Source organism: Quercus robur, chromosome 11 (assembly GCF_932294415.1).
Source record: "Quercus robur chromosome 11, dhQueRobu3.1, whole genome shotgun sequence".
NCBI lineage: Eukaryota > Viridiplantae > Streptophyta > Magnoliopsida > Fagales > Fagaceae > Quercus > Quercus robur.
The window spans coordinates 18,606,416-18,618,315 of NC_065544.1; the positions used below are offsets into that span (position 1 = coordinate 18,606,416).

At 32.8% G+C, this 11,900-nt stretch overlaps 1 protein-coding gene across 1 annotated transcript; it reads left to right on the top strand.

Moving 5' to 3' along the window:
- Window positions 1-5,430: 5,430 nt before the first annotated feature.
- On the top strand, window positions 5,431-10,372 carry LOC126705559 (putative E3 ubiquitin-protein ligase LIN). The gene is made up of 7 exons (XM_050404613.1): window positions 5,431-6,638; window positions 6,760-6,904; window positions 7,030-7,994; window positions 8,070-8,217; window positions 8,432-8,683; window positions 8,867-9,176; window positions 9,687-10,372. Exons 1-7 carry the CDS (start codon window positions 5,590-5,592, stop codon window positions 9,806-9,808), a joined length of 2,991 nt encoding a protein of 996 aa, XP_050260570.1. The 5' UTR covers window positions 5,431-5,589; the 3' UTR covers window positions 9,809-10,372.
- The last annotated feature ends 1,528 nt before the right edge of the window (window positions 10,373-11,900 follow it).

The window sequence follows — 11,900 nt, forward strand, 5'->3', positions numbered from 1 at the left end:
GTACCGGAAGCTATACCGATTTGGCCAGTGGTACGATATATTTTAGATACCGGTCAATACCAGTGTACCATTTCAGGTTTATCACTATTATTTTATATTTATATATATATATATATATAGACATACTTATTATTTATTTAGAATTACTTATAAATCTATATAAGAATCCTTAAATTTATAATAGCATATTTCTCTAAATTAATTGCTTACTTTTAATATGGTTATTTCTTGCTCAAATATCAACCCATTAATATAACCTGATATATTAGATTGTAATAATAAAAAAAAGATAAAAAGATGATATTAATTATTAAAAAAATTAAAATTGCTTACCAAATGTGAGTAGCAGCCAGCCTCAAAGTCAAGTATATTTGAAATTTGAACTCATTAGAGTTCACGTGGGTGTCAGAACTTACACAAAACAAGAGCCACGCACACACAACTAAAACTCACACAAAACAATTAAACAAGAGCCACACACTGATTCTCAAAAAAAAAAAAAAAAAAAAAAAAACAAACAAACAAACAAACAAACAAGAGCCACACACAACTAAAACAGAAGGCACGAGAAGAACAGTCTCGGTCAAAACTAAACAAGAAGAAGAAGAAGAAGAAAGAGCAGCGGCTGGATAAAACAGAAGGAGGAAGGCTGGGGGAATGGCCGACAACATGGGAAAACAACCAGTGAAGATGGCATCGTGAGCTTTCTACTGATAACTTTTTCCATTTTCTTCAAGTTTTTAGTACCGCCCGGTATCCATTTTTCGGCCGAGATGTCCAATATTCGGCGGTACGTCCAATATAGTCCGGTAAGGACCGGTATTTTAAGCAGTACGAATCGTGGGTGTTTCTGTATCGGTTCACCTGCCGGTACGATAAATTCCGGCCGGTATGGTACGAAATTGACTCCAATGGATTAAATCCAAAATCTCTAACAAATTTCTTTTAGAGTGATACTATAGATACTACAAATTTTATTATATAAATCTTATGTTAATATGTCATTCATAAAAGATAATTTAAGCACTCATTTTGTGTTAAAATGAAGCCAATTACATTTATTATCATATCAATTTATAATTTATATATGTCATAATTTTAGCATTTTTTACGAACTAAGCTGTGATTATCTTAATGTTACCAGAATAAGGCATAGACTCAATAGCAACAAACAAAATTGGGATGTGTTTTTTCGCAACTTTTTTTTTTTTTTTTTTGGGTTTATAATATTAGGAAAAGTAAGTTCACAATCATTTCATAACAAATTCTACAAGGCAAATTGTTATTGATTATAATTTGGGTCATTCATTAACATTACTTTTTTACCCACCAGTTACAATAGGCTACCTAAAATTTGTTGTGAAATTATTGTAAAAATTTTGTGAACATATCATTTACTTATATTTTTAGTAAATTAAATTATATACATGACACTTTTTTTTTTTTAAATGACTCTTGTATTTGATAGGAATTCGTTTCCTTTAGTTGTATTATACATGTGTTTAACTTTGAACTTTTATGTCACTGCCAAATTAACAGCCATCAAGTTTTATAACTTTTATCTTTTACTAGCCTTTGAGAGTGCATGTTCAGATGCTCTTCTATTTTGTTGGTAAGGGTTAATTTAGAGCATTTATTATATTTTGAGATTACTACATTTTTCAATCACAAAAAAAAAACTTAGGGGTGTGATGGAAAATTATTTCACCACACATAATACTCATCACACCCCTAAGTTTTTTTGTAATTGAAAAATGTAATAATCTCAAAGTATAATAAATACTCTAAATTAATTATTACCCACAAAATAGAAGAGCCTCTGAGCATGCACATAAGTGTGTGCTCAGAGGCTAGTATATTTATAACAGTTGTCAAGTTTTGTTCAATTCTAAAATATACTGTTTTAATCCTAAAATTTAGCCATATACTACACGTCCATAACAAAAACTCAAAAACTCTGAGATTTAAAATTTAGTAACTACCATTTTTTTTCTTTTACAATAAAAGCTCAAATTTTGGTTGTTTTTATTTTTTATTTTTTTGGTTAAAGGAAAGGTTCCAGGATGCTTAAAAAGAGCTTAAATCCTAAAATTTAGATCAATGCTGCATCCACGTTTTTTTTTTTCTTTTAGGTGGTGTTGTTCCCTTTTTCTTTTTTTTCTTTTCTTTTTTTATTAGAGGAAAGGCTCACAGTTATCAATTTTTGTTTAATTCAAAATTTTAGTTTTTTAATCCTAAAAGTTAGCCACTTGCTACACATCCATAACAAAATTTAAAAAGAGCTTAAATTTAAAATTTATCAACTACCTTTAAATTGAGAAAATGTACATAACATTTTTGATGGAGTAGTAAATTAATAATGATAAAAAAAATATATAAATTGAATTTCACATAGAATTATACAAATGATAAATATAGTTTATGTTACAAAAGAAATTTTTTTACAACAATTTCTTAGATAACAACCACTTCGTGTGAGGTTTGAATCTCACCCGAACTTATCTAATATTCCATTCCAACGCTTCCTCAATGCAATCCAATAAATTTGTGCATACATCAACCCGACTTATCAAAGAATTTTGGAACTTTTTCATAAGACCCAATATTTTATTTTAATCCTTATATACATTAGCATATGTTACATCTTCTTTCTCAAAATAAAAATGATATTAAATATAGGAAATGGACAAAGCAGAAGTTTGCAAATATCTATATTCTAACCTGGAATCTGATTACAGAAGCCAAAGAGTTCTTAGTGTGTGCAATCTATCTATCAAAAACAGACTCTCAGAGAAGTAACGGCTCCAAGGGGTAAGGTACAAAGACACAAACAGAGGGCTGCAAATTAGTCTATTTAGTAAGAATTTTGTTTTTTGTTTACAAAGACGTAAATCATTGAATTTTTATATAACTTTGTTTTTAGAATCTAATTTATAATAACTATGTGAGCAGGTTTACTATACACTCCTCTGCGCTTTGGTTGACCTTAAATCATTCCAAATGTATTCCACTTTCTTTGTTGCACTTCAGGCTCTTCTTCCCTAATTTAGATTGATACCACTCCCGACAGCATGAGTATCTTGAATAGGGAATACATTAAAAGGATTGGTGCATGGAACATCAAACACATCACCCTTATCTTTCAAACCCAACTTATTACTTAAATCTTAAATAAACTTGAACTAATATCTAGCCTCAATTCTTAAATCTTAAATAAACTTGCAGATGCAGTTAACATATTTGTTTTTTTAGAGTTCTTCCATTTTTTTTCCCAAAGTACAATACTTGCAATTCAACATATTTGTTTTTTAGAGCTTCATAAGGACTAAGAAATTGTAACAAAGAGAGAAGATGTTAACAATAAAAAGTAAATCTCAACAAATGCACGCTAATAATCAGATAGAAACAACCCAGTTTTGAAATTTTTTCACATCAAGATTTTTTATAGAGAAGCAATTCAACTACACAGTTTGTCACAAAGAAAGAGAGGAAGTGCAAATATTTATAAAAACCGGCTAAGAAACACATCAAAATCATAAAGTAAATACCTAAAATCAATAATTTAATTTTCTCACCTCTATTACTTAGATTTTGTAACAAATTAGCACTGGGGCAATTCTCCAAAAACTTACCTCTTTTTCTGTCTTCAAATAAGCAAAGAATTTTAGTTTTGAATTTTGATTGATATACTGCAATCGTCTTTTATAGTAGAAAATGGTAGCTTGGTTGGATAATGTTTTGGGAGTTAATTTTTGAAATTAACCCCAAAAAAAAAAAAAAAAACTGTTATAAAAAAGAGTGGTAACTGTCTATTAAATCGTGGATGAGAAACTAATTGTAAGTGGATAATTCAGGGGAAAAAAATGGAAGTGGGAATGTGGGATAACCGGATAAGGGGATTGTGGGAGAAAACCAAGACATGGATTTAGATGGCAATTAAAAAATAAAGACATGAATTTAGACGGCTATTAAAAAAAAAAGTTGATTAAAGAAAGAAACTTTCTTTTTAAAATTTCTAAGTAATCATGTTTTGGTAGGAGTGATTAGAGCAGATTTGAATTCCTATTTTGTAGGAAATGTTTTAGGTAAGACTTAAGAGTAAATGGTCCTATTTTGTTGATAGTGTTTTACGTGAAAGTTAAAGAAGCATTTTTACCAAGTTTTGCCCCTACTTAAACATAGGTTGTAGGGGTATTTTGGAACAAAAAAAAAATCCGATCCAAACAGGTGCAACCCCTTAAATAGTAGTATAGATACAAGCGGTATTTAAGAAACCAAAATTTATCAGTTTTGTAATACTTGTGTATTGTACTTCTAATCTCAAAATCACGCGGAAAATTCCGTACATTTGACAATAGTTCAGTAGATTTAAGTTTTTTTAATTATTATGGACATACCCATAAAATACGCGTATTTATTAATAGAGCTCAAAATAAGTATTTATAATTAATTAAGTTTCAAAATTCCATTGGTTTAAACCTAAAGACAAATAATTATTCTTAAAAGTTAGTCTCAAAAATCAATTTCATAATTATGGAAACCTCAAAGGATTTTTTTTTTTTTTTAATTTTAAATCCAATAGATTTGCAAATTGCAATCGATCCAAACCCAAATAGAAATTATTATTATTATTATTATTATTTGTCAGAATAAAAGAAGGGACTTTATTGTAGATAAAGTTGAAACTCAAGTTCACTAGTAGTGAGGGAACCGAATATCACCGATCATATGATTCATTCACCGTTGGCAAATTCAAATACCACTAAAAGCATTTTGTTGTTTGTATGAAAATATCCATATAGGTTTGGTTCCACGTGAATGAAAAGTTGATGGGTCACTATCCATCCAACGGTCAATCTCTCTCCTACACTACACTACAACACATATATATATACCCTATCAACTCAAATTCACCAATATGTAGAAAATGATGATAGCATATATGACCGACGACCGACCTTATCAACAGTTTGATTAATTTACCTCTGCTATATTCTGCTATATATGCTATCTTCCAAATTCCCCAATCCCCATATTAAACCAAGAATGAAACTTTTTTCCAAATTAGTGGGTCCCAAATATTGCAAAGACAAAATTCACATTGCTCCAAAGTCCAAATACCCACATATTCTTTTGCATTATTCTGTGTTTCTTACCTTGGTTTTCTAAAGGTTTTATATTTTAACCAAAAATCAAAACTTACTCCTTCACATTCACATATCCGGTCCAGAACTGAACCCGATTCTCCAGATGGCGGGAGTTTTTATTAACTGTTATCAACCAGCCCGGTCCAACTGTTTACCTGAAACAGTCAGAAAGCACTAACGGTTAAATACACAACAAGAAAGGAAAGAAAAATTACCACCCAAATTCCATTTTGCCTTATACTCCGTATTTTTGTCCTGATTCAGATTGGTTGTGTTTTTCTTCACCTTATTCTCTTCTCCTAATAGTAACAGCTAGCTGTCTTCTTGTTTTCTTTTACTCTCTTTTGGGTTTTGAAAAGAATGTCATTGAACCTTTTCAAGCTCTCTACTTTGCTCCATTACCAAAACCAATACCAAATCCAACCCTGTGCCACCAACAAACATGGCCTCCTTACAAGAACTGCTTGCCAAGGAAGGATTTGATCGCAGGAATTTTGGGAAGGCTCCAAAGCCTGTGAAGCCTATCAGAGACAGAGGACAAGTAGATGACTCAATAGCTCTGCCTATATACATCTGCCATGACCACCGAAAAGCTACCCATCTCTCTGCTGCCAAAAAAGGGTCTTCCATATTTTCGTCATCTAAAAGGGTGGGCTCGGTATCAGAGAGATCGAATACTAATAAATCAGTGGCGACAGTGACTGAGAAATCAAGAGCAGATGAGCCTCCAATTGATGAAGTTGCTATTAAAGCAGTGATTTCCATCCTCAGCGGATACATTGGCCGGTACGTGAAAGACGTGAATTTCCAGGAAACAATTCGAGACAAGTGCAACTCTTGCTTGGTGAGAAGAAAAAAGGAACCAGATAATGGGATTTTCGCAAACATGGAACTTGTTATTGACAACATTGACAAGTTGGTAGTTGAACAAGGGACTAGGAAGGAGCTAAGCATGAAGACACTGAGGAACTCCATTCGGCTTCTAAGTGTTGTTGACTCCTTAAATTCTAAAAAGACTAAGAATGGTTCAACATGTGGAATTCCCAATTCTCATATCTCTGCAGTTGCTCAGCTTTTATTAGCAATTCTCTACAAGCTTGAGAAAAATGATAGGATTTGTGCTAGGCACCTACTTCAAGTTTTTTGTGATTCTCCATTTCTAGCTCGAAATGACTTGCTTGCTGATCTTTGGGAGCATTTCTTTCTTCCCCACCTTCTCCATCTTAAGATCTGGTACACTAAGGAGCTTGAAACTATTTCAAACTCCAACTATATTGATAAGGAGAGGAAAGTGAAGGCCCAGAGCAAGGTGTACAATGACCAAATGGATAAGGGGACTATTGAGTTTGCTCTGTACTATAAAGGGTGGCTTAAAGTTGGGGTTAAAGCCCCTCCTGTTCCTACTGTGCATTTGCCATCAAAACCCAGTTATGGATCATCAAGTAGGAGATCCTCAGATTCTTACACTTTGCAGTCTCCCATGAACAACTTGTAAGTCTATAAACAATATAATTTGTTGAAAATTTAATCCCCAATTTTTTTTTTTTTTTTTTGACATTTGGTTTATGTGCTAATTGTGAATTTTGCTTTATGGTTGCCTAAATCATAAAAGATACCGAGCTGTATTTGGGACCTCACTTGAGCGAAAATCTATGGACCACAGTAATCAAAATGGAGCTTCAATCAATATGTGGCATTTAGAGGAAAAGGATAAACTATGTACAGATGAAGATAGCTATAACTGCAGTTTTGTTTATGTGGGTATTTCTCTTTACATTATATTAAAGTCTGTTTTTTTTTTTTTTTTGGCTTTTGCTTTTTCTGTTATATGAAAAAGTGACTGTTGCATTGCAGATGATCGTCTTTTTTCTGACTTGTACAGAAAGGATATGGGACTCATCGAAGGTCATCAAGCCAAAACAATAGAGATTCGAGAGCTGAATCATGGCCTGAAACACAAAAATCAGACTATTTCCAGATCTTTACCTGCCGAAGTCAGCCAAAAGAGTGCTTAGTGAAAGGCGACCTTGCAGCCAAGAATCGTTTAGTCAGAAAGGAAGAGAATGCCAATTCAAGTGAGTTAATCAGAGCTATTAATACTGTTTGCTTCTCAGATATTCTTAGCGAATGTGAATTTGCAATTCGAATAATCTCCAAAGCGTGGTTGGACTCACATGGTGATCCCGCCATTGAAGTTGCATTATCAGAAGCATCCATTATTGAGGGGATGCTAGAGGTTTTGTCTGCTTCTGATGATGATGAAATTTTAGAGTTAATAATATCAATTTTAGCAGAATTTGTAGGGACGAATGATGTGATTAGGCAGATTATACTGAATTTGGATCCACAGCTAGAAATCTTCATGAGACTTCTGAGAAGCACTTCTCTGTTTCTAAAAGCCGCTGTTCTGCTTTATTTAGCAAAGCCAAAGGCAAAACAGATGATATCAGTTCACTGGGTGCCATTATTCCTTCGAGTGTTAGAGTTTGGAGATCAGTTGCAGACCCTCTTCACAGTACAGTGCAGTCCTCAAGCGGCAGCAATTTACTTTATAGACCAACTTCTGACAGGTTTTGATGAAGATAGGAACTTAGAGAATGCCAGACAAGTGGTTTCTCTTGGGGGATTGAATCTGCTGGCACAACAAATTGAGAGAGGGGATACTCATGAAAGGACCAATGCTGCTTTGATCATGTCCTGTTGCATTCGAGCTGATGGCAGCTGTAGAAATTTCTTGGCTGAAAATTTGAACAAGGCTTCTCTTCTTGAACTTATTGTCCTTGAGAATTGCAAGAATTCTAATAGCTATGCTTTTTCTTTACTAACCGAGTTACTCTGCCTTAATAGGTATGAACTTTTACCTATTACATTCTCTTCTATAAGCTCAATCCATATTATATTAATTCAAGAAATTCTTACCAGAAGAACACAGATAATAGAATTCTTATGTGGACTAAAAGAAGGATGGAGTGGCTTGAACACCATGCACATTTTATTAGCCCGTCTCCACAGAGCACCAGAAGAAGAATACCCACTGGTTGCAGCAATCTTATTGCAGCTTGATCTTCTGGTAATTCCATATAATTTCTTTCTTGTTTTTTTATTTTTATTCAGTCGGATAATTTTTTAATGGTTTCTGAGAAATCTTTAAAAAAAAAAAAGGAGTTATCATATTTCTGACTCCTTAGTTCCTCAAATTTCTCAGTGAGCAAACAGACCAATTGTATAATATCTGGTTGTGCATTCTTGAGCAATCACCATAACAAATTGCACAAACATTGCAGGGTAATACTATGAAGTGCAGTGTATACAGAGAAGAAGCAGTTGAGGCAATCATAACAGCTTTAAGTTGTCAAATATGTCACGAAAAGGTTCAAGAACAATCAGCAAGAGCTCTTCTGATGTTGGCAGGCCGGTTTTCTTATACTGGAGAGGCATCAGCGGAAAAATGGCTTTTACAACAAGCAGGTTTCCATGAGAGTTCAGGGGACTCATTTCATAGCAAGGAAATTGTCATAGATGGTTTCATGCACTCAGTAAGCTTACAATTACATTACATGAGCAATATAGTATTAATCAGGAAGAAACTAGATAAATGACAGAAATTTCTTTTTGCTGTAAGAATGGGGCTTGACTACTCCCCCTGCTAATTATAAATCTGATCTTAACCACTCTTTTCTAATGAATTATTCGTTACGTGGTCTTTATTACATTACTAGGATGAAGAGGAAGAAGCAACGGAAAACTGGCAAAGGAAAGCAGCTAGTATGTTGTTCAACAGTGGGAACAAGAGATTGTTAGTCGCCCTTTCAGATTGCATAGCCAATGGCATCCCAAGGTTAGCACGAGCAAGTATGATTACTGTTACTTGGATGACCAGCCTTCTCCATTCAGTTGGAGACGAAAATTTGCGGTCTATGGCATGCTCAATTCTCACGCCACAGTTGCTAGAATCCTTGAATTATGAAAAAGATCTCGAGGAAAGAGTGCTGGCTTCATACTCACTACTGAGTCTCATGAAGAGCTCAGGTATGAAATATTTCACATCTTTGAAAGTACTTTTAAGAAGAATGACATAATGGTATCTGTACTTCTTAAAAACGTCTTTCTTCTATGACTAGAGAATTACCAAATGTGTTACTTCTGTATCAGAAACCTTAAGTCACGATCCTTTCTCCTCACTGTAGGGGCAGCTAATTTGGCCAACATGTTTGACTAGCCAAGCAGACAAACGATTCTTTCATTTCTCCCACATTTTGTTTTATATAAAATTTTTATCTGATGCCCCACCCAACAGAGACCCAAGTCCTAGTATCCCTTCTAAATGGTGATTCAACATAGATTCTACAAATGCTAACCAAGCCAATTTTAGAGCAGCTTTACTGTTGGATCATAAATATGACTAGATGCCATTACTCTTCCAAGTTTCTTTACAAACGGGCATTAAAATCAATATTTTGATATCTGAGGTTCTGATTAGCTGAGTACCTTCAGTTGGTTGCCTCTCTTATTACTAATTTTTTCACTTTTTCTAAACAGAATGTGTTTCTATGCTCCCATCATACGACAAAGAGTTGCTCGGCCATCTCCATAATCTTTCCCTGGTGACATGGACAGCTAGTGAGCTTTTGTCAATCATCCCACGTAGCTCGAGACATTAGTATTGGCCGATTACAGAAATGCAAGCAAATCATCAAATATTAAACTGCCCTCTTCTGGACATCCACCAATGTCTGAATCTCTTTATCTCTTCGTTAAGAAAAAATGTATGTGGAGAAGATTATGAGGGTTGTATGGTAGTGTGTGCAGTATATTTCCTCATTAGGATTATCTTTTTTCCTTTTCCTCCATTTTTGTATACTGGAGCCTATCTTAGAAAAAATTACATACTAAAATTATCCAGATAATAGTGAAACTGCACACTCTAGTATCTTTAGATGAAGATGTATTTGAACCATAGGAGCTAGAAGTTGACAACGCACTCATATAGGCAATGTTATTGTTGATGCAATCAAGGAAGCAGTACCAGATAGCAAAAACACTTTTGGAAAGATTCCAAGTGATCAAAACTGTAGTTGTACATACTTGTAAAGAACTTAAACGAGACATGGGTGTGATAATATGGTAGAATTACAATGGTGGAATTGTAATTGGCGAAGTAATTCCCAAAGAAACTTGTATAATTTTTGTGCTATTGGCCAGGTCCCAGCAGATTGATTAGTAAATATTGCTATAATATATCATGTGTTTCTGCTGAATTATATATGTTTTTTTTAAATAAAATAAAATAAAATCTTTGACTACATACTTTTTAAGGTCATTTACAATCAGTTAGTTAGAACTGAAATCTCAGATAGAAAAAAAACAAATATTGATATTTTTAAGTTAATTCAAAATTAAAACATTATATTATGTCTTTGAAAAATCAAGGCACGCATAAAACATTTAAAAATTTTCATGTATATGATCATATTGTTAATACTTCTAAGTTTTTTTTTTTTTCATTTTAATTTTAAGTATTCAAATGATTTTTTTTTTTTTGGGAATATCTTATATTTAGATTAATATTTTAACTTAATATATTAATGATTATTTATTAATTATTTATATTTATATTTATTTTTTACTTATTTGAAATATATATATAGTCAACTTAACTAATGAAGAAATTTAGGTGTAACATTGATTGTACTAACTCTAATACTAGGCTTGAAAAAATAAATGGAAATCAAGCATTGAAAAAAAAAAAGTATATATATATATATATGTATGTATATGTATATCAATCTTGCCACCCTTGAATCAGAATCGCTGCTCCGCCACAAGTAAAAGGTATAAGCCAGCAAAAATGATGTTACTATCTGTATCAAGCTCTAGTTAATATAGCATTCACGGATGAGAATTTTAGAAGAAAGTTTTTAAGTTGTGGTAAATAAAAATAAAATCTTGTGGGTTCTTTGAATGACATTATCTAGAAACGTTGGGTCATTTGACATCCCCCTAAAGGGAATCTTAAATTTTTTCATGTGGAATATTCTAGTAATCAAACGAGCATGGGGTATTTGCTTATTTTCAATAGTTAAGGAGATATTGCATTCTATAGTTTAGAGGAGAATTGTGAAATACACCATAGATTTAGGGGGGAAGTGCTTTTTTTTCCCCCAAAACACAATTTTAAAAATATATATATTTTCTAAAAAAATGTAAATAAAAATTATGTAATCAAGTATGTTAAAGTGTATCGAGTGATCAACAAGATACCGGTATTATGTATTGTATAGTGTCATAGTACACTTAAAAGATATATATCGAGTGGGTTCCAATTAACTTAACTGGTAAAATCTCTTATTGTCAAATAAAAAATCTGGGGTTCTATCCCCACTTGCACCAAAAACTAATTAATGTCTCAATTTGGTGATAAATGATATATATCGAAATAATAAAAAATATTAATCATATATCAAAAATCATAAGGTGTGTTATAAAATACTAACAACTAACCTAGGCTAAATGACCAAAATAGAATTTTGTGAGTGCCCAAGTGTGGCATGATTTTCTCTCCCAAATTCATTTTCAAGTTTTCTATGAACCTATAGATGATCCATATATAAAGAGCTTAATGGATTTTTGGGGACCATCTTCTAGTTGAGGTTCAAAACTACGGATGTCAATAACTCTTACCATTATTTTTGTAAAAGTTATATGCAAGTGCAGGGTTGAGCTGGACTTCATCATCTTCTAGTGTTTTTTCCT